A 24,205-nucleotide genomic window follows, 5' to 3' on the forward strand; every position below is an offset into this window, starting at 1 on the left:
CCAGTTATTTTGGAAGCAAGGCTGTTAAATGTGATGCCGTTGTCCAATAATGCTCTAGGAGGCAGATACAGCGTCTTAGGTGCGGTGAGAGCTCCTTGCTTTGTGAACTGGAAGATCCCAGTGAGGAATCTTACCTGGGAGTTCTTGGAACTGTAAAAGCAGGTGCATTACCTGATAATCTTCACCTTCCAGGAAATCTCATGCCTAAAATGTATGTCCAAGAGAATTGATAGTTGTAGCTACCATGTCACATCATGTGAACTCTGATCACATTGGCTGCTTTGGCAGCTCACTGCAAAACACAATCTAGAGGTCTTTAATAAAAGAAATATGTTGTGACAAGCAAAATTTTCAGGCTGGGTTTGAGGTTCAAAGCCTGTGGAGAAGCTTGAGCTATAGCTCAAGGAGAAGGATTCCTGATGAAAAAGTACAAGATGGCTGGAGCCTGGATCAGCTGTTTAGCAACAGCTGATTTGAACAAGTTTTATGAAGGCTGGAGCTGCAGCCATTGAAGGAAATGGACTATTGGTAGGAGTTCCTTTTTTTCGTAACACATTAGGTGCTTTAGTTCTCCCCCAAAATCTCGAAGGGCTGGAGTACCTCCCTTTATGGGGAACAGGCTGAGAGAGTTGAGGCAGTTCAGCCTGGAGAAGAGAAGGCTCTAGGGAGACCTTAGAGCAGCCTTCCAGCACCTGAAGGGACTACAGGAGAACTGGGGAGAAACTTGTTACAAAAGCCTGTAGTGACAGGACAAGGGGCAATGGCTTTGAGCTGGAAAAGGGGTGATTGAGACTGAAGGTTAGGCAGAAATTTATAACAGTGAGGGTAGATAGGCATTGGAACAAGTTGCCCAGGGAGGTTTTGGATGCCCCCTGCCTGGAGGTGTTCAAAGCCAGGGTGGATGAGGCTTCAGCAGTGGAAGAAGTCCCCTGCCTATGGCAGGGGGTTGTAGCTAGATGGTTTTTAAGGTCCCTTCTAACCCAAACCATTCTGTGATTCACTTCTGCTTGGTCAGTGCACCATAAAGATGTAGAAGGCAGGCTCTACAGAGTGTAAAACCAGAGTGAGATGGTGACCACTGTGACTGTTGTGATTCCATGGCAGGCTGCCTTTTGCCAAACCTGTTTGCAGAAGAGCAAAGCCTTCAGGCCTTGTGGAACTAAGGGGTGGGGAAGAGGTGCTTTCCTGAGTTGTGTGGGGTTTTTGAATGGAAGGTGCCTGTGTTGGGGTTGGTTGGCTTCTACTAGCTGCTGTTGGAGTGTGAATGTATGTCTGAGTCCTGCATGTGGCTGCCAAAATCCTCATGACATCCATGCTTGAAAGGAGTGTTGTCTTGGGGTAGTGCAGCCAGCCAGCACCTTTGTAAACCTTGGGGCAGGTTACTATAACTTACCTGAATCTTTACATACCGTTATCTTAGTTAAACAGCAATAAAGCTTAAAGTTCTGTGATTACAGTGTCTTGCAAGTCTTTGGGCTTAACCTGTAGCTAAAGCAGTGCTCTGTCAAAGACCTGCCATGCTGGTGATGTTTCTAATCTACTTTTCCATTCCTGTAGAATGTAGCAATTAAGCTTGGTTATGAAGAGCCTACATCTCCTGCTGCTGAGTACTGTGGTGCTTTATCATGTTCTTTATCATACTGCTGCACTGCATTCATATTCTATGAATGGTTTGGGTTGGAAGGGACCTTAAAGATCATCTAGTTCCACCCACCCTGCCATGGACAGGGACACCTGCTAGACCAAGTTACTCAAGGCCCTGTCCAACCTGGCCTTGAATACCTCCAGGGAGGGGGGCATCCATGACCTCCCTGAGCAACCTGTTCCAGTGTCTCACCAAATAATTTTGGGTGCCTGAAAAGTAGTACTGTTCCTTGAGAATTAGTTTCATTAACAAATCCTAATGGGATTTGAAAGCTGAGGAATACTAGGAAATTTTTCTGAGGTGTCTCTTCCATCTTTCTCTAGAGAAAAGTCCAGACTATTGCTGCTGCTACTTCAGGTGTCTATTCCAAAGCTGAGGATGAAAAGCTAAGAGTGAGTTCAGAAATCTTGAGGATGTGGGAAAATCAAACCTGAGATTTCATTTATTGGGTGTTAATCTTTCTCACTGACACCACAGCATCTCATTCATTTTGAAGACCAATGAGGAGTCTTCTGGGAGTGTAGTGGTTCTCATGGGTCTGGTGGGTTGCCTAGATCAGGAAGAGAAAGGGATAAATGTGTAAGATGGTTTTCTACAGAGAAGGCTCTCTGAAGAGATAGCGTTGTCTGGAAAGGGACATTGTATTAAAATTATCGGAAGCCATTGAATAACTTCTCACTGAAAGCCAGTTTTCCCAGTTTGGTTTTTAGGCAAGCTGCAAAGGATCAATATAATTGCTCAGCTGAGGGTGAGGTCTCTGGTCTGTGCACTGTGGGAGAGGCAGCTGTAGGAGTCCAAACTGGGAGAGGCTGGGGGCAGACTTCATTGCTCTACAAGTCCTTGAAAGGAGGTTGGAGCCAGGTGAGGGTTGGTCTCCAGTAATAAGTGATAGGACAAGAGGAAATTGTCTCAAATTGCACCAGGGGAGGCTTAGGTTGGACTTTAGTAGAAACTTCTTCACAGAAGGGGTTCTCCTAACACTGGAAAGTTTTGCCCAGGAAGGTGATTGAATCCCCAACCCTGCAGGTGTTTCAAAGACACAGAGATGTGGTGCTGAGGGACATGGTTGAGCCCCAGATTTTGCAGAGTTTGAGTATGTTTGGGCTCAATGACCTTAAAGGTCTTTTCCAACCCAAACGATTCTGTGGTTCTGCTGAAAGGGCGCTCTAGGTGCCAGCCTGCCTGAATCCTGTGCAGCAAGGCTGGAATGGGATGTATGCAAAAGCACTTTTCCATTCATAAGTGCAGAAAATACGCCTGTGGGAGAACAGAAAAACGGTTTTACTGCCTTTTAATATCGGCTGTTACTACTCCGTGAACTGAAAGCGCTGCACTACCACTACAGCAGGCGAGCGCGGGAGTTCTTTCCATAACGCCTGGCTGTTTCCTCCCGTACAGGGACAGCTGAAGCAGAACAGAACCCTGCGTGGAGATAATGAGAGTTCAAGCGAAATGTTTCGAGGTTTAAAATTCTTAGCAGGGAAAAAAAAGTAATTAAAAAAAGATGTATTAAATAGCAAACGGCCCTGCGGCGGTTTCCCGCCCCAGCCGTCTGGGCGGGGCTGGGCTGGCGCCCCCTGCCGGCTGCACGGCGCATGCTTAGCAGGCCAAGGCGGGAGCCGGGGGCCGTGTTCGCTTCCGGGTCGAGGCCGCGTCTCCTTCCGGGGTCTCCCTGCCGTGTCTGGTGGCTTTGGCGTTGTTGTGGGGAGGGGCCGTGCGGGTCCGCGGCACCGGCTGGCACCATGGTAAGTGCGGGGAGCCCGGGATTCCTGCTGGTGCTTTTGCCCAGCGATGGGGTTCCGTGGAGAGTGGTTCCGCCGTGCTGCCGGTGGCTCCTGCGCCGGGCCGGGTGGCCCTCCGCCGCCCTGGCCGGGCTGGCGCTGGTGTCCGACCGCTGCTTCCAGGCGCTGGGAAGCTGGGCGGCGGGCGGGGAGGTGCTGCCGAGCGCCGTGAATAACAACATGTCCGTTTTCTCTATTCCAGGCTCGAAACGCAGAAAAGGCCATGTAAGTATGGCTGGGGTTGCGTGGCTGGGGTTGGCTCTGCCTGTGCTCCTATCCCTTCAGTGCGCGCTTCAGCACAAGCACCGCTTGCTGTGGCCTCGGGGTCTGCGGTATCTCCGGTTATTTCTGAAGCAGCACGGTGGTGCTCCTGTGTTCTGTTTGCCTGGGACTCTAGCTCTCTTTGGATTCGGAGATACCTGTGCCGTGCCTCACACCCAGGGAGCGGTGCTCGCTCAGTGCGACTCGCTGGCCAGCGTTGTTTTGAAGCACTCGAGGTTTAGTAACACATTTCACTGCTTTAGCTGCATGTGTTGCTTTGGTGTAGAGGTAGTGTGAGTAGGAGGAATGCAAGGCATGTGTACCCAGCATACCTGGTGTTTAGCTGTGCAGGGGGGTGCCACGCAGACCACTGCAGCAGACAAACTGCAGCAAATGCTGAATGCTAGATGTGGTGGAATACGTTTTAATGGCCCATTGTGGTTTTGGAGAGCTCTCAGTTTTGGACCAGAGACGCCAGGTTAGGTGGGAATTGGTCTGAGTATAATTCTTGGGAGCAGCTTGGGCTAAAGCAGTGGGTTTTGACACTGGCTTTTATTTTTATTTTTGTCCTGCCTTTCATGAGTACTTCTCAGAAAGGTTTGCAGGCCACATCTAGAACCACTGGATCAGAGGCTCTTCAATATGCTTGTCTCATGTTTGTTTCTGTGATTCTGTAGATGTGGTGCTTGGGGATATGGTTTAGGGGTGAGCTTTGTAGAGTAGGATTCTGGGTGGGACTTGGTGATCCTGGGGCTCTTTTCCAACCTGAATGTTTCTATGATTCTGTGATTCTTTTTCCTAAACCCACTCAAGATACAGGCTGAAGAGACTACACTGCAGTCTAATACCTTACAAGGTATCCCATTCAGTGCCTCTGGACACTGGGTTGGGTAGAGTGGTTTTTGTTCTGGAAATGCCTCTTAACAGCAGATGGAGCCCAGATAATTGGCATAGATGCAGGGTATGGATATGATGTTAAAGGTTTGAAGTGCCCTTTCAGTTGTTCTGTGCTGTTTAATGTAACTATTCAATGTCTAGTAAGTAAAACTGCATTAAAAACCTGTAGCATGTGGAGTCTCTGCTCAGTTGTGAGAGACTCAAACAATTTTGGTAAAAAAAAAAAAATCTGACTGCTGCTTTCTTACTGAAGCTTTTTTTTTTCTGTTGAGCTTTTTGGTGGCTTTTTATGCATTCTCTGCTAAGATTTGTGCTTAGAATTTATTGACAACCTTTTTCCGCTAAAACCTAGCGTGCTGGCATTTGATAAACAGAAAAACTAATTGTTTGCTTACCAGGGTTTATATTTATCTCAGAAATTAACCACTGAGGCTTTTTAGTGTTGGAGAAGTCACTGTCTGGAAGAGGAAGTGAATGAATACGATGAACCCTTTGTTTTCTACAGGCTGCAATTAAGTCCATAATCAGCATCCAGAGCAGAACTTGCTCCTGGCCAAATGTGGATTTATAAAAGTGAATCTGCTTCTTTTTTTTTCCTTTAGGACGGCCTTAGCAAGATTTCGACAAGCTCAGCTTGAGGAGGGAAAAGTTAAGGTATGATGTAAAAAATACTAAAGCTTTGTTAGCTCTCCCAAAGAGTGGAGTGAAAGCCACCTTCAGAGCTGTGTGACAGTTGTCAGGTCATGTGCAGATACAGGTATCCTGTAGGAGTGTGGTATTAGTCATCTGTAAAGCAGGTGAAGTAGAGACTGAATTTCACAGTGGCACAAACCAGAAATGGCAAGTAGCATTTTCTTAAATCTTTTCAACTGGTTATTTAGCTATGTATGCATATGTTTGATGTCCTTCTTGTCCAGCTCTGGTGCCCCCAACGCAACAAGGGTATGGAGCTGTTGCAGTGGGTCCAGAGGAGGCCACAAAGATGGTCAGAGGGCTGGAGAACCTCCTTTATGGGGACAGGCTGGGAGAGTTAGGGCTGTTTATTCTGAGAGGAGAAGGCTCAGGGGAGACCATAGAGCAGCTTTCCAGTACCTGAAGGGAGCTACAGGAGAGCTGGAGAGGGACTTTTTACCAAGGCATTGAGTGACAGGATGAGGGGCAATGGCTTTGAGCTGGGAGAGGGGAGATTTAGACTAGAGAGTAGGAAGAAATTATTTACAGTGAGGGTGATGAGGTACTGGAACAGGTTGCCCAGGTAAGTGGTGGATGCCCCTTCCCAGAAGGTGTTCAGGGCCAGGTTGGATAAGGCCTTGAGCAACCTGGGCTAGTGGGAGGTGTCCCTGCCCATGGCAGGGGGGTTGGAATTAGATGGTCTTTAAGTGCCTTCCAACCCAAACCATTCTATGATTCTGTGTTTCAGGGGCATGTGAGTTTGGCTACTGAGAAGAAAGTGAAAATAGAACACCACTTAATATTTACTCTGCAGTGCAGGTAGACTATGTAGTAACCTACAGTAATGCTATAAACAGAGGCAGCATGCTGGGCAGAAAAGGAAAATCACTTCTGAGACTGAAGTTATCTCTTTCTGGTACTGCTTATGCAAACCAGTGCTCATACACTTAGTTTTGCTGACAGTAGTCACAAGGTTTGTTTGGAGCTCTTCCCAGAAGAGGTAGAGAAATCCTTCTCAGTCTTGTTTGTTGGTACATTGTGACAAAACGGTAACCATGAAACAGAGGACCTTCGGGATCACCCTGAACTCAAGGCTTCCATGAGACATAGCATTGGCATGTTGTTAACCCATCACATGGTAACTGTGTGTTTGTTCATCATTGTCTTCACTGTCACGCAGTTTGGTTTGGTTTCTTTTTTGGTTGCTATAAGATTGACCTAAAAATGCACTCATCAACTTCATAACCTAAAAAACCTCATCACTGTGGTGAAAGAAATAGCACCCCTGACTCACATACAACCTGAAAGATGATTCCAAGCTCTCTCTGGATATTCCTTTATGGCTTTTACTGAGCCATAACTCAGATTGCAAAAATATTTGTGTGGGGATCATAGAATGGTTTGGGTTGGAAGGGACCTTAAAGTTCTCTAGTTCCAACCCCCTGCCATGGGCAGGGACACCTCCTGCTAATACAGCTTAACCAAGGCCCCATTCAGCCTGGCTTGGAACACTTTCAGGCCTGGAACACCAGGCCTGGAACCTCCACAACTTCCTGTTCACACAATCACAGAGTGCCAGGTTGGAAGGGACCCCAAGGATCCTCTGGTCCAACCCTTCTAGGTAATAGTACATTTCAAATGAGCTGGCCCAGCACCCTGTCAAGCTGCCTTAAAACTGTTCAGTGTAGGAATCCACTGCTTCCCTTGGGAGATTATTCCACTGTCTAGCTCTTCTCATGGTGAGCTTCTCCTCAGCATTGCTCTCTGTGCATTCTCTGCCCAGCCTGGATTTGTTCTTGGAGCCTTGCACTTGCCTTTGTTGAACTTCATGAGGTTGCATGGCCCCACCTCTCTGGATGCCATCCCTTCCCTCCAGCATGTCAGCTGCACCACACAGCTTGGTGTCACTGGCAGACTCGCTGAGGGTGCCTCCATCCCAGTGCCCGTGTCACTGAGAGATGTTAAACAGTGGTCCTCTGAGGAGCACCACCTCCCACTGCTCTCCCCTTAAACATGGAGCCATTGACCTTCACTCTGAGTGTGATCATCACAAGCCAATTCCTTTTTCACCACATGTTCCACCCATCAAATCGGTGACTTTGATCAAGAGCTTCTTTTGGACAGGCTTATCAATTTTAATCTGGGGTAATTGATAAAGGAATCCTGGAAGCTGAGGTGTCCTATGTTTGTACCTTAAGAAATTATGTTTTACAATGAGGGTGAGCAATATGAAAGAGTTAAGTGGGAAATAACAGTTTAGGGAAGCTGTAGTGGAAATTCCATGAATAAGATGGGGTAGAGCTTGTGGGATACTCTGTAAGGAAGGGTTTTTAATGTGTTACTGGAAGAGCTGTGGAAGTACTGTAGGGAAAGGGAGAAAATGACTTCACACAGAGTGCTAGAGGTAAGGTGAAGTGTTTGTGTAAACAAATCAACAGAAGGTGAAGAAGGTTGAGAAGAGGTTTCTGTATAGATTGTGGTTGGAAAAGTACAAAATAAAAACATTGGGGGGGGGGGGAGGGGAGGAATTTACATTTTTATGGTAGTAACAATTAAGAAAGAAAGGCCTAAACTTAAGAGGTACTTGGAAGAGAGTGAATTTTAGATGCTTGTGTATTAAAAATTACGTGATTTACCCCAAGTACTGGAGAGGGTCGTGGGGGGTGTTTTGAACAAAGCAGGGGCAACTTTTGGAATCAAGTGGATTCCAATCAGATTTTGCTATCCTGTGGTAGTTAAATTTGACAGAGCTGTAAATTGCTACTGCCTCCCACCTGGTAAAAATCAGTGGGCTTGATAGCATTGTTTGGGATTAATCAGGGAAGAAAGTTTGTGTGAAATGAATATCTTGATGTTAAAACTTCATGGGGTGTTTGTCCAACAGGAGCGAAGACCCTTCCTTGCTTCAGAGTGCAATGAGCTGCCGAAAGCTGAGAAGTGGAGGCGGCAGGTAATGTGTCTGACTCTCCAGGGGGCACAACTTCAGCTCTGCCTATTCACACAGCCTGCTCACAGATTTGTTCTTTCTCTTTTTCAGTATGCTGACAGTTAAATCACAGAATCTTTTACACTCAAAGATCAGTTAGACCAGAAAAATCTTCTGTGGAAAGGCTTTGGATGTGTGGGCCATGGGAATCACGCTGTACTGCTTCATCTTTGGGAGGGAAGTGGGATGGATTTCTCAGGGCTGTTGGTGGTCTGGGGAGGTTGGTGACTGCCTCCCATGTGCCAGGTACATGATGAGATATGCAGCCTGCATTCCCATCAGAGCAGTCTGGTATTGCCAGTGGGAGACTGAGATGTCTCCTTTTGGTATCGAAGGCCATGAGGATGATCAAAGAACTGAAGCATATAGGGACAGGCTTTGAGAGCTGGGACTGTTCAGCCTGGACAACAGAAGGCTCCAGGGAGCCCTCAGAGCAGCCTTCAGCAGCTTTCCAGTACCTGAAGGAGGCCCACAAGAAAGCTGGGGTTTACAAGGGCTTGTAGTGATGGGACAGGGAATGGCTTTGAACTGGAAGAGGGGAAATTGAGACTGGCGATTAGGAAGAAATTATTTCCAGTGAGGGTGGGGAGACACTGGAACTGTTTGCCCAGGGAGGTTGTAGATGTCCCCTGCCTGGAAGTGTTCAAGGCCAGGGTGGACAGGGTCTTGAGCAACCTGGGCTAGTGGGAGGGGGGCAGGAACTAGATGATCTTTAAGGTCCTTTCCAATCCAAACCTTTCTGGGATTCTATCACACAGTTCACCATGTGTACAAAGCAGGTCATCAAGTTGCCTAGGGCCATGTCCAACTGAGTTTTGAATATCTTCAGGAATTTGGACTCCACAACTTTTTGGGTCTTTTGTTCGAGTGTTTTACAACCTTCTTAATGACTTTACAACTGTCTTAATGATTTTTTCCCCTTTAATCTGTATTTGCCCAGTTCCAGCTTTTTTCTTGGTACTTTTCCTCTTGTCATGCACCTTTTGAACCCTACCTCTTGAACTCACCTGTTGTACCCTCCCTTAGGTAACTGAGGACAGCAATGGGTTAGTCTTTTTGTCTTCTCTCAAGGTGAATCAAACCCAGTTCTCTCAGCCTTTCTCTGTACTTTTCATGTGCCCTTGCCCTCATCACATATGCACATATGCTGCTGTAAAAATATTTCCCTGATTTTAAGCTTCTGAGGTAGTGTATTTGTGTCTGAATAAAATCTTTGTTGAGATTTGACATTACAGGCTCAGGTCCATTTTCTGGATCAAAAACCCACCTTAGAAGTTGAATCTTTGTAGGGTTTTTAAAACCTTTTCTAAGCTTTCTTGGTTTTGTTTGTTTTTTTTTTTTTTCCTGAGAAATTCACTTCTGTGTTCTTATTTAACCAGATCATTGGGGAGATTTCCAAGAAAGTGGCACAGATTCAGAATGGTAAGATTTATCTTCCTCATTTTTATATTGTTTTGAATCTCCATTCCTAAGCAGTTACAGTAAAAATGACATTTCATGTGAACTGTACTGTTCCCATTGCATGAATTCTGGAGTGATTCTAGTGCTTCTATTAAGCTGCCTAATTTATTGCTTTTCTCTTTTTTTTTTTTTTGCCCCTTAAACAGCTGGATTAGGTGAATTCAGAATTCGGGACCTGAATGATGAGATAAACAAACTCCTGAGGGAGAAAGGACACTGGGAATTCAGAATAAAGGAGCTAGGAGGTCCTGACTATGCTGTAAGTATTAGATGATGTACTACTACGTGGTTGTTCTGCTTACAAGTAAAGTCAGTAGTGAGAAAATTCCATGCAACATTTAGTTAACCATGTATTAGTTGGCCAGTGTTTATTAGAGAGGAACTTCAAAAAATCTTAGGTTGAGTTAGAAGAAATATTTGTTTTCTTCATAAGCAAATCCGATTTTCATTTGGAATACCACTTGGAGGGGTCTTGCCATCCTGCTAAGAGCTTGCAGCCATGGTCTGGTTTTTACCTATCAGAAAGTGCTGTTTTTCTCTGCTGTACTCAGTCTGTGGAAGGGTTTTTACCTAGTTACTGCTGGAACTGAAATAAAAAACTGAAATAAAAAAAAACCCAGCTCTTAATTGCTAAAACATCAGAAGTGTGTTTCTTGTCACATTCAGTGGCACTTGTTAGATACCTGTTTATCTAAATATTAGTGCAGAGAATGAGACAGGTTTAGGTATTTGCGAGGAGTTGTGTGGACATTTTGAATGTGTGATAAGTAGCAACAGTAAGAACCTGTATAAAAATGAGCTGTAAAAATTACCCTCTGGGCTAGTTTGACCTGGTATAGAATCTCTCCCTTCTCAACCCTTTAACCTACTGAGATGCTCAGGCAATACAAGACTCAAACAGTTAACTCTGTCTGTTTTCCAGAGGATTGGACCAAAAATGTTAGATCATGAAGGGAAGGAAGTTCCAGGAAACAGAGGTTACAAATACTTCGGAGCTGCAAAGGATTTACCAGGAGTTAGAGAGCTCTTTGAAAAGGAACGTAAGTAAATGACAGCTCTTCCTTAACAGCATCTGCCTGGTAGTATCTCTGGAGTAAAAGGTCCACTGTGGTCTGTGGGGAATACAAGTAACAACATATCCTGGCCTGTGCCTTAGGCTGGCTAAATGAAGTGCTGAAGATGAGTGATTAAATTGGTTAAAAGCTATTTGCTTGGGTAAAGAACACTGTTGGCTGTTTGCAATTGAATTCAAGAACTAGCAAAGAGTAAACTCTTTTCTCCCAGGGGTTCAAACCAGCAAGGACCAATGTTTTAAAGAAACCTTCCAGCATCACAGGTTAACCTTATTGATATGTTCTAAATTGTATTTTGAGTCCAGAGCTAAAAAATTAAGAAGAAAATGGCTTGGACAGAATTTTAGAAGCAGGAATCAGCTTTTATTAGAGGAAAAACTTAGATGTAAGTGAATAAAACTTTATATATCGAGTAGGAATTATTTGGACCTGCAAATGAGGCAGGTCTGCTCAATCAGCTCCTTTTTGCCATCTGCAAAGGAAAATGATGGAAGTACTATGTGATCTGGGTGAGTTTGGGACAGGTTTGGGTTCTTTTCATCTAGTCTTGGTCAGTACTGGGATTCCAGTACAGGGGGAAGAACAACTGTTCAGAACAGTGTAGGATTGCCAGAGGGTAGGAACTGTGAGATACCAGCACATGTATTCAAACAGCTTTGTGCAGGCTGGGGTAAAATGCCAGTACTCCCAGTAATGACAGCAGTTCAGGTGATCTGTTGGTGGTTGTAGTTGCTCTGAGAAGTGGGGATGGGAACTGGGAATGCACAGCAAGCTGGCAGGATGGACCTGGAGGAATTACAGTTGTGTTCCTTCAGCCCTTCCTCCACCTCGCAAGACTCGAGCTGAGCTTATGAAAGCCATCGATGCAGAGTACTATGGCTACAGGGATGAAGATGATGGTATTCTGGAGCCACTGGAACAAGAACATGAGAAGAAAGGTATGTGACCTTCCAAACCTTCCTAAATCAGTCCAAGAAGAGGGAGGATAGTGGAGTCTGAAGTCAAGATACCATTTTATTTTTGCTCACTCTGTGGCTGTTGTGTTGTGCCTAGCTGTCAGACTTTATCTGTCAGATAGGTCTTGTGTAAGGCATTTCAGGAGGAAGAGGATGTGCTGTCGAGTTCCCTTTCATATTTCTTACTGTTAATGGTTTCATGTTGTCAGCCAGTGATTCCTTCTTAAAGCAAAATCACCTTTTCCCCCCACATTTATAATGCTTAAGAACATAAAAGAGTAGTTTGCAGCAGGGGTATCTCTGGAACTCAAGTGGTTAGCTCCCTCCTTTGTGAAAACTGACCATGCCATCTCTTTCCTGTCTCACCTAATTGTTTATCCATAAACATAGGTGTTTAGTTTTCTTGGAGGTCAGAGGGGACCTTCTGGAAACCCTGATGTCTAGGTGGCCTATGGTAATTCATTCACATGTCATCTGTCTCCAAACTTCAACACACTTCTGACTATCCTTTCCCTTGAAACCCATGCTTTCCCAACAGATAATTTTTTATCTCTCTGTCTCTTCATTTAGTTCTGTTTCTTACTGTCTTGCCAGTGATGACATCAGGGTTGTGAGTCTGATTCCTGAAGCCCTCTAATATTCAGTGTGTTTGGTAGCTTTAAGCAAGAAACCACTCACCACCTTTAAAAACTTGGCTGTTTTCTAAAGAGTTCCTCTGGTGTCTAATCACAGAGTGTTGGGGGCTGGAAGGGACCTTGACAGATCACCCAGTCCAACCCCCCTACCAGAGCAGATCACACAGGAATGCATCCAGGCAGGTTTTGAGTATCTCCAGAGAGGGAGACTCCACAACCCCCCTGGGCAGCCTGGTCCTGGCAATTTGTTGCCATTTGCATTGTGTGTTTGGTTTGTGGCCTCCCCTGAAGGGCAGATCCTCAGTGCTCTGTAGGAAATGTTCTGGTGTAGAAACCCCTGGCAGACTCTTCTGCAGAATACAGCAGATCAGACAATCAGAGTTTGCTTGAGTGGTGCTTCTTTTTGTATACAATTATCTCTAGAACTAGTGAGCAAAACTTCTAAATGAAGCTGCAGGAAGTGACTTGTTGAAATGATTACAAGTTGTTGAGCTTGTGCCTGTTACCAGTACTTAGTGTCTCTTGGTGTGGTTATCCACTTACATTTATCCCTTCTTCATGTGTCAGGTGTTCATAGTATTGTGTGGCAAGGATCATGCCTTGTGGGTTAGATTACAGGACAGGGGAAGAAGAGGGGGACGAAGGAAATGCTTCATTTATCCGTGTCCTGCAGCATAGCCCAGAGCCTTAAAGCAAGTGGGCCATAGCTGGCTGGTGGACAGCCAACAGCATCAGGAGGGAAGCTGTGAGAGGTGAGTGCTCCCAGAATGGCCTCTCACTCTGTGCCTTGTGCTGAGTGCAGACATGAGGGGTGGCTTGTCTGGGGACATGTGGTTAGGTAAGAAAATAGCATCTTTGGTGACTGTGCAACTTGAAACAACAGGGCTAGAGATGCTAACAACCAGCAGGGGTACTGCTCCTGTGCTGTCAGTGCACAGCAGCTAGGATTCTCTCAGGGTCACTTGTTGGCTGGCCTCTTGTGGTTTTTACTTTGTGACCAGAAGAAAGAAATTTTTGCTGAATTACTGAAAAAAAAAAAAAAGGGAAAAATCTTTGTTTGGGCTACTTATGTTACAAAGCCACACAAAAACACACAGCCATGTGCCACTGGCTGGTTAGATCTTTGAGAGCTGTTGTAGGCATTCTCTTATTGCCTGGTTGCATTAATCTTGCCCCTGCCTAGGATTTTTCCACGCTGCAGAGTCACTCAGTAAGCTTCTTAAACCTTGCTTTAGCACTCTGTGTGCTAGAGATCCAGCAGTCTAACAGCTCCTAGCTAGCACTGAGTTACAGAACTGGAGCTGTGCTGCAAAAGAGAAATATACTGAGATGAAAAAAGAGAATTCTGTGGGTGGGCACTGTAAGGAGCATAATCCTGTTTAATTAACCACACAGTGATCAACATTCCTGTAGCTGTTGACATGCTGCAGAGCTGTGAGAGCCACTTAGCCTGGTCAGGTTGCTCAGTTCAGAAAGTAGATTGATGTTTATCCAAAACATTTAGAGTCTAAAATGGACCCAAATTAAGGTATGGCAAGTACCACACTTTCACAATGCTACCTCTAGGTTTTGCTCAGGCTGTGTTGGTATATCTTACTGGATACTACATCAAGGTTCTACAGTAATTGTGTGTTGCTGAAGTAGAGAACTTCTTGCTGAAGTTTGTTGGAAAAGCTTTGGAAGTAGGAGCAACCACGCTGCTTTACCTCCCTCTCAGATACACTTAACCATTTTCCTTTTCTCCTCAGTTATAGCAGAAGCAGTGGAAAAATGGAAAAAGGAGAGAGAAGCACGACTTGCAAGAGGTGAGGAGGAGGAGGAAGAGGAAGAGAACATCTATGCTGTCAATGATGATGAGGTATGTGGTGGCTAAGGGGATGTAGCACTTCATGAGTCTTCTGCGCTGCTTTCTTGGATGTGGAACCTGTCTGCATTCGTGGCCTTGTCAAGAGCATGTCTGCTGCTGCATTCTGCTGTTCTCTTCCTAACAGAGGGAGAACTGGGATTGTTTAGTCTGGAGAAAAGGAAGCTGAGGAGAGACCTTCTGGCCCTCTACAACTCCCTGATAGGAAGTTGGAGCCAGGTGGCTGTTGGTCTCTTCTCCCTGGTAACAAGTGATGGGATGAGAGGAAATGGGCTGAAATTGTGCTGGGGAGGTTTAGGTTGGATATTAGATGAAACTTCTTCACTGAAAAGGGTTTTCAAAGACTGGAACAGGCTGCCTGGGGAGGTGGTTGACTCCCCTCCCCTGGAGGGCCCTCAGCAGTGCTGAGGGCCATGGTTTAGCATCAGACTTGGTAGAGTTAGAGAATGGTTGGGGTCAATGATCTTACGAAATTGTTTTGTTTGGAGAAGACCTTTGATTTGATGATTCTGTAGCTTACTGTAACAACTGTCCCTGTTTAGTAAAGATGAGAAGTAGGTGAGTATGCTTGGTCCAGCCTTAGAGTGGTGAAAGCTGAAAGCTAGCAAAGACTTCTTACTGGAGTGAGAATCAGCTGAGGCCATGTTTGATTTATCTGTCACCAGGGATGCTGGTCTTTGTAAGGTACTGCTCAGTTGTCAACACTGCTCAGTCTTGCTTCTAAGTGCACCCTAAACAGTAGCAGCACAAGTAGTGTACAGTACATTTTGTGCTGTCTGTGCATAGCAAAGCCAAAGATTGCCAGAGTCTTATTCTCAGTTGAATCCTGGTGCTGCAGTCACAGCTGTGGCATGGCTTTTGTTTCTTTATTCACTTTACTGGCCCTCTACTCAATCTCTTCCCCCTCTGCCCTAGTGAGACTTCATCTGGAGTGTTGTATCCAGTTCTGGGCTCTCCCCAGTTCAAGAGAGATGGGAAACTGCTGTAGAGAGACCAAGGGAGGGCTATGAGGATGATTAGGCAGGGGAATAGAATATCCCTCTGAGAAGGAAAGGCTGAGAGACCTGGGACTGTTTAGTCTGCAGAAGAAGCAGCCTGAGAGGGGAATCTTCTCAATGTTTACAGATACCTTAAGGATGAGGGCCAAAAGGATGGGGCCAGGCTCTTTTCAGTGGTGCTCAGTGGCAGGGCAAGGGGCACAAACTGGAACCCAGGAGGTAGCATGTGAACAGGAGGAGAAAATTCTTTGGTGTGAGCCCTGGAGCAGGCTGCCCAGAGAGGTTGTAAAGTTTCCTTCTCTGGAGAGATTCCAAACTTGCTGGATGCATTCCTTCATGCCCTGCCCTAGGTGACCCTGTTTTGGCAGAGGGGGTTGGACTCCCAGCACAAGTAAGGGAAGTAAGGGACATTGCTGCTGCCCTCTGAGATCTGTAAAAGTGGTACTGGAAACTAGTTCTTCTTTCACAGTCCATACCTAAGTGAGTTTATCACAAGAATAAAAAGGAAATACTCCATGAAGTAAATCTGGTGGTTCCTTCAGTGCCATGGTTTGTTTGTATTATCTCCTGGTCCATAAGCCCAGCTCCCAGGTGTGAGAGCAGAGCAGCAGATAGAGATGCAGGGAAGAGGTTCTTACCTTTTTAGAGCCTTTGCTCTCTTCTCGGTTAGCTGGCTCCTCTTTTGTTTACAGCTTTGCTGTGGCAGCCAGAGATGTGGAAAAGCAGGGAATCTAGCTTTGCATTCATGCTCAGGCCACAGCAGAGGAACAGCCATATGAAGAATGCAAGCAGTCATTCTGAAGATGTCAAGGAGCAGGGTCTGACCATGGTGTTTGTCACATGCCTTTGTTGTTTGGCCTCATTCACCAACTTCGTGTGTAGCAGCGTTGATCGTGCTCTGTCTGCTTCCTTGTGGCAAAGCAAGTGAAAAAGTAAAGGGGGTGTGTGGGATTTTGATGTCCTATTGAGAAAGTAAATTTGATGTGGCTTAGTTTTGGTTTGTTTATTGTTGTTTGCTTGTTTGTTTTTAAGTCTGATGAGGACAGTGGCAAGGAAAAAGAAGGTGAAGAAGGTCAGCCGAAATTTATTGCACATGTTCCAGTGCCATCTCAGCAGGAGGTAAGATACAACAAAATCGAGTTGCACTCTGGCTGTTGCAAGACAGATCTTAACTTAGGGCAGGTCAGCAGTGAAAGTGTCTTTGATTTGCTAGGTCTGGGACTTCCTGTTACTTCGGTGACCTTGACCAGCAGTTTGAGGGAGGTTCTCCTGTCCCTCTACTCTGTGCTATTGAGGCCACTGTGGAGTCCTGGGTCCAGTTCTGGGCTCCCCAGTTCAAGAGAGACAGGGAACTACTTGGAGAAAAGAATACCTAGCAATCTTTTCTCTTTAGACAGTACTCAGTGTAATCTTTTCTCTTTTTTTAGTAGCAAATCATACCTTATGCCTATGGCATTATGTCTTCTAGATTCTCAATTACAAAGAGCTAAGCTTCAGAATACAAATTTTTGAGAGATGCTGTGTGCAGGTTGGACAAATACAACAGAGACTAGAACACTCCTTTCAGGTTGCTGTTAGTAGATCTTTGAAGTAGATGCTTGTTAAAGCAGCATCATGTTTTGCTGGCACTTCAGACAACTCTTAGGAAAGATGTTCATAGGTGTGGCTCCTGTGAAAAGCACACTCACTAAGCTGTTATTTCAGGGTGTGGGCCAGTGTGGCATCACTCCATGTGTTCTGCATTTGCTAAAACTGCCTCTGAGATGATTGAAACAAAAATCAAGAGACTCTTCTGAGAGTAATATAAAGTGGCAGCTAACATCCTGACTCGAAACAGTGAGAGTGTAGATCTGAAAGGGAGGCATTTATTGTATTGCTGCTTTTGACTCCCATGGGCTTCAGTTGAGTATTTAAAGAGGTAATCCTGATTTATCCCAATTCAACTACATCTACACTAGTGAACACCTAGCTTGCATTGTTTTCTGTGGTTTCCTTCCTCCTGCCTGAGCAGCATGCCAGGTTTGAGCAGCTCACTTCAGCTGACTGACCCTGTTGTTGTATTTGCAGATTGAGGCAGCTCTTGTGCGGAGAAAGAAGATGGAGCTTCTTCAGAAGTATGCCAGTGAAACCCTCATGGCACAGAGTGAAGAGGCAAAAACACTTTTAGGATTGTAACTTTGCACCAGTATGTCTCAGGGTTTGTATAATGCAGCTAAAAGGAACAGGTTCATATATTCTGTGGCAATCACTTGTAGCTCTGAAGGTCCCTTTGGATGTTGAGAGTGAATTGGTGAAGTTCCAGCATGTTCTGCTGAAAGAAAGCCATCATTTTGGATTATCCAGTAGGATGACCTACACTTCAGTGGTGAAGAAGATCAAACCTAGTTTTAATCTGTCTCTACATCTGCAGCAACTGTCTTTAGTCCTTGCACCTTGTCAAAGGGTCTGTGCAGTGGTGCCTCTTGCAGACAGAACCACAAACCCAGTGACTGTCAGTCCTGATGGAAAGCTTTCTGGTGTTACTGCCATTGTCTGTTCTACCCTGCCTGCAGGTGTGCACATCTTTCTAAAGTGGGCTTTTGCTGAGCTGAGTGCAGAAGTAAGTTATTATGCCTGGTTAGTTTACCAGAGCAGCCTAGAAACTGCACAGAGGTACCTTGGAGGCAGATTTGATGAGCAATTTGGAAGCTGCTTTGGGCTTTTTTTTTTTTTATACAACACACAAGTTATGTCTAAAAGCTGTTACCCTTCTTGTGGTTGGTAACCATGCCTGGGTGAATTCAATGCTGGATATTTCAGCAGCTATTGTAAATGCTTCCAACTTTGCAATGCCTTGTTCAAATCTATTTTAGTAAAGCTTATTTCCAACTTGATGTCTTGTTTCATTCTAGCTCAGAGGATTGTGGTATTTCCCTCACTGGAGTCAAAGAATAGGATCATAAAGAGGCATCCATGTAGGGATTTGAACCTTTGCATCCCTACTGCTAAGGGCTTGTGTATCCAGTGACCAGAGGCAGACTTCAGAAGAGCATGTTTGGAGTCTTATAAGTGACTAACATCATTATACAGGTCTGAATGAATGACATTTTAAATTGGACATCTGCAGCCATGGAGTAGAAGTGGTGTCAAATGAATATAGTATTTAACAACCAAGTAGCTATTTAGTGTTTCAATATGCTCTTTGTATTTGCTATCTATTGTAGATAATCCACTCCAGAAGAATCAAAGCTCTAAACTACAGAGGCAAGCTTTGTCTTCCCTGATCACAGCATCACAGGGTATTAGGGGTTGGAAGGGACCTCTGGAGATCTTTGAATCCAACCCCCCCAGCCAGAGCAGGACCATAGAATCTGGTGCAGGTAAATGATGCAAATGATCAAACAAAAAAAAAAAATAGCCTTGAAAAAGTGGAAAGCACAGCTGCCAAATTAAAGTCTTTACAAAAAAGGTTTTCAAATGAAAACCTCAAATGTTCATAGCAGGCAGACAACTAACATTCTAAGCACATTCTTCTCCCTTTTATCAGCAAAGCTTTCCCTGCTTTGTAGTAAAGCAGCAAATGAGAACAGTTATGATTCGTGATACTATGTGTGCTCCAAGTTGCAAGCATCTCTCCAAAGCTGTTTTTAGTCTTTGGTGCAGCCCCTTGAGTGTTTTCTGTTCTTGAATGTAGAGAAGGTGATGTGCTTAATTAGCCACATGGTGTTTCCCAGAGTCCCTTCCCTAAAACCCCTGGCCATCAGGAATGGAAAACTAGGCTTCAGTCATGTTGGATGCGCTAACAGGTTTTTGGGCTAGCTGTGCTGGATCAGGCTAGGATAGAGAAGACTGAGAAGAGATCTCATCAATGTGTATAAATATCTGAGGGGTGGGTGTCAAGTGGAGGGGGCCAAGCTTTTTGGTGGTGCACAGTAATAAGGCAAGAAACAACAAGTTCAAGCTTGAACATAGAAGGTTTCACCTCAACATGAGGAGAAATTTCTTTACAGTGAGGGTGACAGAGCACTGGAGCAGGCTGCCCAGAAAGGCTGTGGAGTCTTCTCTGGAGACTTTCCAAATCCAACTGGATGCATTCCCTGGGTAATCCTGCTTTGGCAGGGGGTTGGACTCTGTTGATCTCTTCAGGCCCCTTCCAGCCTCTAATGTACTGTGATACTTTCTCTTTGGAAAAGCTAAGTTTGTGAAGATCGAGGCTTTGTTGCTTGGTACTAAGCCAGTAACCAACTCCCTGAATAAATTGACAGGCTACTAAGTCTTTGTCATGCTAGATTGGAAGGGGAAAGGGGAAGGACCAGGCTTGCTGGAGACAAGCCTGAAACACTTATGGGATACTGTGATGGCTCCACTGCTACGTAAGGGATGGTAAGGTAGCATAAGGTGATAAGGAAAATGCAAGGGCCATCGATTAGCTAGGACTGATGATAGCACCTGGGAGCCATCAAGCAGGGAGCAGACCCCTACCCCACACAAAGACCCACAACTGAAGTGTCTCTGCCAATGCACAGAGCATGGGGAATGTGCAAGGAGAGCTGGAAGCTATTATCCAGCAGGAAAACTATATTATTGCCTTGAGAGAAGCATGGTGGGATGAATCCCATAGCTAGAGTGCTGTGTTGGATGGCTATAGGCTCTTCTTTAAGGGAGTGGAACATCCTTCTTACAAAGAGAGACTGAGGCAGTTGGGTCTTTTTAGTTTGGAGAGGAGGAGACTGAGGGGTGACCTCATTCACATTTATAAGTACATAAAGAGTGAGTGCCCAGAGGCTGGAGCCAGGCTCTGCTCAGTGATGCCCAATGACAGCACAAGGGGCAGTGGGTGGAAGTTGAGGCATAGGAAGTTCCATGGAAGTTTCCATGAGGAAATTTTTTTTTTCCCTGTGAGAGTGTCAAAACATGGAGCAGGCTGCCAAGGGGCTTGTGGATTCTCCCTCTCTGGAGATAGTGAAAACCCACCTGGCTGTGTTCCTGTGTGATCTGCTCTAGGTGACCCTGCTCTGGCAGGGGGGTTGGACTGGGTGAGCTTTTGAGGTCCTTCCAGCCCCTAACATTCTGTGATTCAGAAGGGACAGGCCCAGAAGGAGAGGTGGTGAGGCAGCCCTGCGTGTTAAGGAAGGCCTCGACTGTCTCAAGCATGACGACGATGGTGATGGATGATAGGCTTGGATGCTTGTGGGTAGGAATCAGGGGAAAGGCCAACAAGGCAGATGTCATGATGGGGGTCTGCTATAGACCATGCAACCAGAATGAGGTGGTTGATGAAGTGTTTTATAGGTGCCTCAGAAAGGTCTCAGAATCACCAGTCCTTCTTGTGGGGGACTTCAACTGATGTCTGCTGGAAATACATCAGATGGGAAGCACTCCCAGAGGTTCTTGGAGTTCATGGAAGAGAACTTCCTAACATAGCTGGTGAATGAGCCACAAGGGATGGCTCTCTACTAGACCTTGTGAACAGAGAGGGATGAGTAGGAAATGTAAAGGCTGGTGGCCATCTTGGGGCAAAGTGACCATGAGATGGAGTTTACAATTCTCAGTGAGGTTAGGAAGGGAGTCAATAGAACTACAGCCTTGGACTTCCAGAGGGCAGACTTTGACTTGTTTAGGAGACTGGTTGATGGCATCCCCCAGGAGGTAGTCCTGAAAGACAAAGGAGTCCAAGAAGGCTGGACACTCCTCAAGAGGAAAATCTACAAGGCACAGGAACAAGTTGTCCTTGTGCATTGCAAAACAAGCTGATGAGGCAGAAGAGCTGCCTGGCTAAGCAGAGGACTTTGGGTAGAGCTTGGGAAGAAAAGGGAAGTCTACTGGCTGTGGAAGGAGGGGCAGGCAACTAGGGAAGGTTACGACCTGCTCTTGACAGGCCAAAGTTCAACTAGAACTCAATCTGGCCAGTGTCATTAAAGACAGTAAGAAGAGCTTTTTAAAGTATCTTAACAATAAAAGAAGAGCTAGGGAGAATGTCCACCCAGTACTGGATGCAGGAAGGAACCTGGTGACCAAAGACAGGGAAAAGGCTGAGTTGTTGAACAGCTGCTTTGCCTCAGTATTGTGTGACACCAGCTGATCTTGTTTGCCACTATATGAATCTAAGACATAGGAAACAGAAGAGTAAAGACAGATCAGGGAGAGAGAAATGACAGAAGGCATAAAAAAGAAGAAAATGGAAAAATGAGAGAAAATTGAGACGTGGTAGTAACTGCAGTAACGTTCAAAGGGGTAGCTACCAACCCTGAGTTAAGACCAATATAATGACATAAATAGAGAAGTTTCTCAGGTATTGCTGATCTCTCCCTGACAGAAATTAGATAAAGGTACAAAGGTGCAGCATGGAGTTGAGCAATGCAAACTGCTGTATAGGTATTTGCTCAGTAGCTCTGAGTGCTGAGCAACAAATTGCAGAGTAATGGTTTAGCAGCAGTGGCCTGTAGTGAAATGCCCACGTTCTGCTTGCTGCTGGTGGAGTTTGGACTAGGAAGCTTCTGTGGCCAAAGCCAGAAAAGTGGTCTTGGAGTTTGTACCAGAGAGTGAAATGGTTCATAGGCTTGGCAGTAGCTCTTCCTTTGAGTGTGCAGCTGTACTTAAATGCGTGTTGTTGGGCTTACAGCTCATGGCATCTGTAAAACACCTCAGCCTCCAATGTATCAAGGTTATGTCATTTTATACAAAGAATCATAGAATGGCTTGAGTTAGAAGGGGCCTTAAAGATCATCTAGTTCCACCCCCCTGCCATGGGCAGGGACACCTTCCACTAGACCAGGTTGCTCAAAGCCTCATCCAGTCTGGGATTAAACACTTCCAGGGATCAGGCATCCACAACTTCTTTGAGCAACCTGTCCCAGTGCTTCACTGTGCTCATAGTAAAGAACTTCTTCCTAGTGTCCAATCTAAATCTGCCCTGCTCCAGTTTAAAGCCATTGCTCCTCATTCTCTTGCTACAAGGCCTTGTAAAAAGTCCCCCCCAGCTCTCCTGTAGCCCCTTTCAGGTGGAAGGCTGCTGTAAAGTCTCCCTGGAGCCTTCTCCTCTCAAGGCTGAACAGCCCCAACTCTCTCAGCCTGTCCCCAGAGCAGAAGTTCCCCAGCCTTCTGATCATCTTTGTGGCATCCTCTGGACCCTCTCTAGCAGGTCCATGTCCTTCTTGTGATGGGTGCTGTAGCTTGTGCTCTTCTGCTTCAGAGTCCTGTGCTGTGCATTGTCCTGGCTTGAGCTTTGAGGGGACAACCATCCTGATTGTTCTACTTTTGCATCTGTTTTGCCTTGGTTTCCTGTTTCATAACAGCATTCCATTCTGTTTCATTTGATGCCAACCATATAAGTGGTACAGACTGGAAGACACCTTCCTTGTTCTTTATCTGGTTGAGTGCAATGCAGTCATCACTGGATCAATTTCTCTCTGGAGCCTGAGAGAAGGTGGTGAGGAATAATTGTTGACAGCACTAGGAATTAAGTGGATTTCCCTAATCTGCAGTAGCAGATGAGCAAGATAGAGCTAAGCTTTGCAGAGTATCCATTAACTAATGATATTTTGTGCTTGGCACTTTCAAATCTAGGTGCTGGGAAATGCTTTGGCAGTACAGATCTACGGTACTGCAGTGACTGTGTATACACTAAAAGGCTTTTTCACCCAAACCATCAATTTCTCAGGAACCCTAAGAGCATTTGACTTGGTATTAAATTAAAAATGCAGTTATTTCTTTGGTAGAGTGCTTGTGCTACTTGTTTCCTTTGCTGCCAATGTGGCACCACCTCTTGATGCACTGGAGCAGGGTCATGCAGCAGAGCCCTTGGCCTCGTGCTTGACTCCTCAGCCCTCTCACGCATCTGGGCTTGGAGCTGAAGTCTGGGCAGCTCCACAGACCTTCACCAGGTGTCAGGGTGTGAAATGGTGGCACAAATACCCAGTGCACACAGAAGTGCTCCAGGTTTTGTGCTGCCAGTCTGCTTGTTCCGTGGCTGATGTTAGCTTTGTGAGGGAAAGAGTGTTTGTTTCTGCTGTTGTGGACCATGACTCATACAATGAGGTCAGCTGTATGAGGTTCACTGAGGCTAAGTGCCAAGTCCTGCACTTGAGTCACAACGCACTTGAGTCACAACAACCTTGCGAATCCTCCAGGCTTGGGGCAGAGTGGCTGGAAAGCTGCCCCATGGAAAAGGATCTGGGAGGGTTAGCCCACAGACAGCTGAAAGCAAGCCACTTGTGTGGCCAGGTGGCCAAGAAGGCCAACAGTATCCTGGCCTGGATCAGCAATAGTGTGGTCAGCAGGACCAGGGCAGGGATTGTGCCCTTGTACTTGGCACTGGTGAGACCAAACCTTGAGTACTGGCTTCAGTTTTGGGCTCCTTACCCCAAGGACACTGAGGTGCTGGAGTGGGTCCAGAGAAGGGCAAGAAACCTGGTGACAGGTCTGGAGAACAGGGCTGGTGAGGAGTGGCTGAGGGATCTGGGGTTGTTTAGAAGAGGAGGCTAAGGGGAGAGACCTCATTGCTCTCTACAACTCCCTGAAAGGGGGTTGGAGCCAGGTGGGGGTTGGTGTCTTCTCCCGGGTAACAAGTGCTTGGACGAGAGGAAGCAGCCTCAGGTTGCCCCAGGGGAGGTTTAGGCTGGACATCAGGAACAGTTCCCCAGAAGGGCAGTCAAGCCCAGAAACAGGCTGCTCAGGGCAGTGATGGAGTCCCTGGAAGGGTTTCAAATCCGTGTAGATGTGATGCTGAGGGACACGGCTTAGCGGCAGTGCTGGGTTAACTCTGGCACTCCAAGATCTTAAAAGCCTCTTGCAGCCCGAGCGATTCTGTGACTGCCGTGTGACGTCGCTTGCTGAGGTAGTCCCGGAGCAGGGCAGTCCCGGCGCGGCCGGGAGCGGGGCCTTCGCCTGCGGGGCGGTACCCTGGGGCGTGGACGAGCCGCGGTTTGAAGCCGGGCGGCCAGGGGGAGGCCGGTGGTGTGTCGCCGGCACTTCCTCCTTCCTTCAGCCGCGGCCGAG

General features: G+C 46.1%; 1 protein-coding gene across 1 annotated transcript; it reads left to right on the plus strand.

Moving 5' to 3' along the window:
* The first annotated feature begins 3,324 nt into the window (after nucleotides 1–3,324).
* On the plus strand, nucleotides 3,325–18,014 carry ISY1 (ISY1 splicing factor homolog). Its single transcript, XM_054387615.1, has 11 exons — nucleotides 3,325–3,390; nucleotides 3,629–3,651; nucleotides 5,187–5,238; nucleotides 8,141–8,206; nucleotides 9,622–9,664; nucleotides 9,850–9,962; nucleotides 10,626–10,743; nucleotides 11,592–11,714; nucleotides 14,116–14,225; nucleotides 16,262–16,348; nucleotides 17,297–18,014. The coding sequence occupies exons 1-11, from the start codon at nucleotides 3,388–3,390 to the stop codon at nucleotides 17,402–17,404; spliced, it is 846 nt and encodes a 281-aa protein (XP_054243590.1). The 5' UTR covers nucleotides 3,325–3,387; the 3' UTR covers nucleotides 17,405–18,014.
* Nucleotides 18,015–24,205: the final 6,191 nt, after the last annotated feature.

The sequence above is a fragment of the Indicator indicator genome, chromosome 15 (assembly GCF_027791375.1).
Source record: "Indicator indicator isolate 239-I01 chromosome 15, UM_Iind_1.1, whole genome shotgun sequence".
NCBI classification, from domain to species: Eukaryota; Metazoa; Chordata; class Aves; order Piciformes; family Indicatoridae; genus Indicator; species Indicator indicator.

What these genes read in the sequence shown, in the direction of transcription:
- ISY1 (XM_054387615.1), top strand. An exon ending in AGAGCTCTTTGAAAAGGAAC is followed by an intron (nt 10,744 to 11,591) that starts GTAAGTAAATGA and finishes GTGTTCCTTCAG; the next exon opens with CCCTTCCTCCACCTCGCAAG. An exon ending in CAGTGCCATCTCAGCAGGAG is followed by an intron (nt 16,349 to 17,296) that starts GTAAGATACAAC and finishes TTGTATTTGCAG; the next exon opens with ATTGAGGCAGCTCTTGTGCG.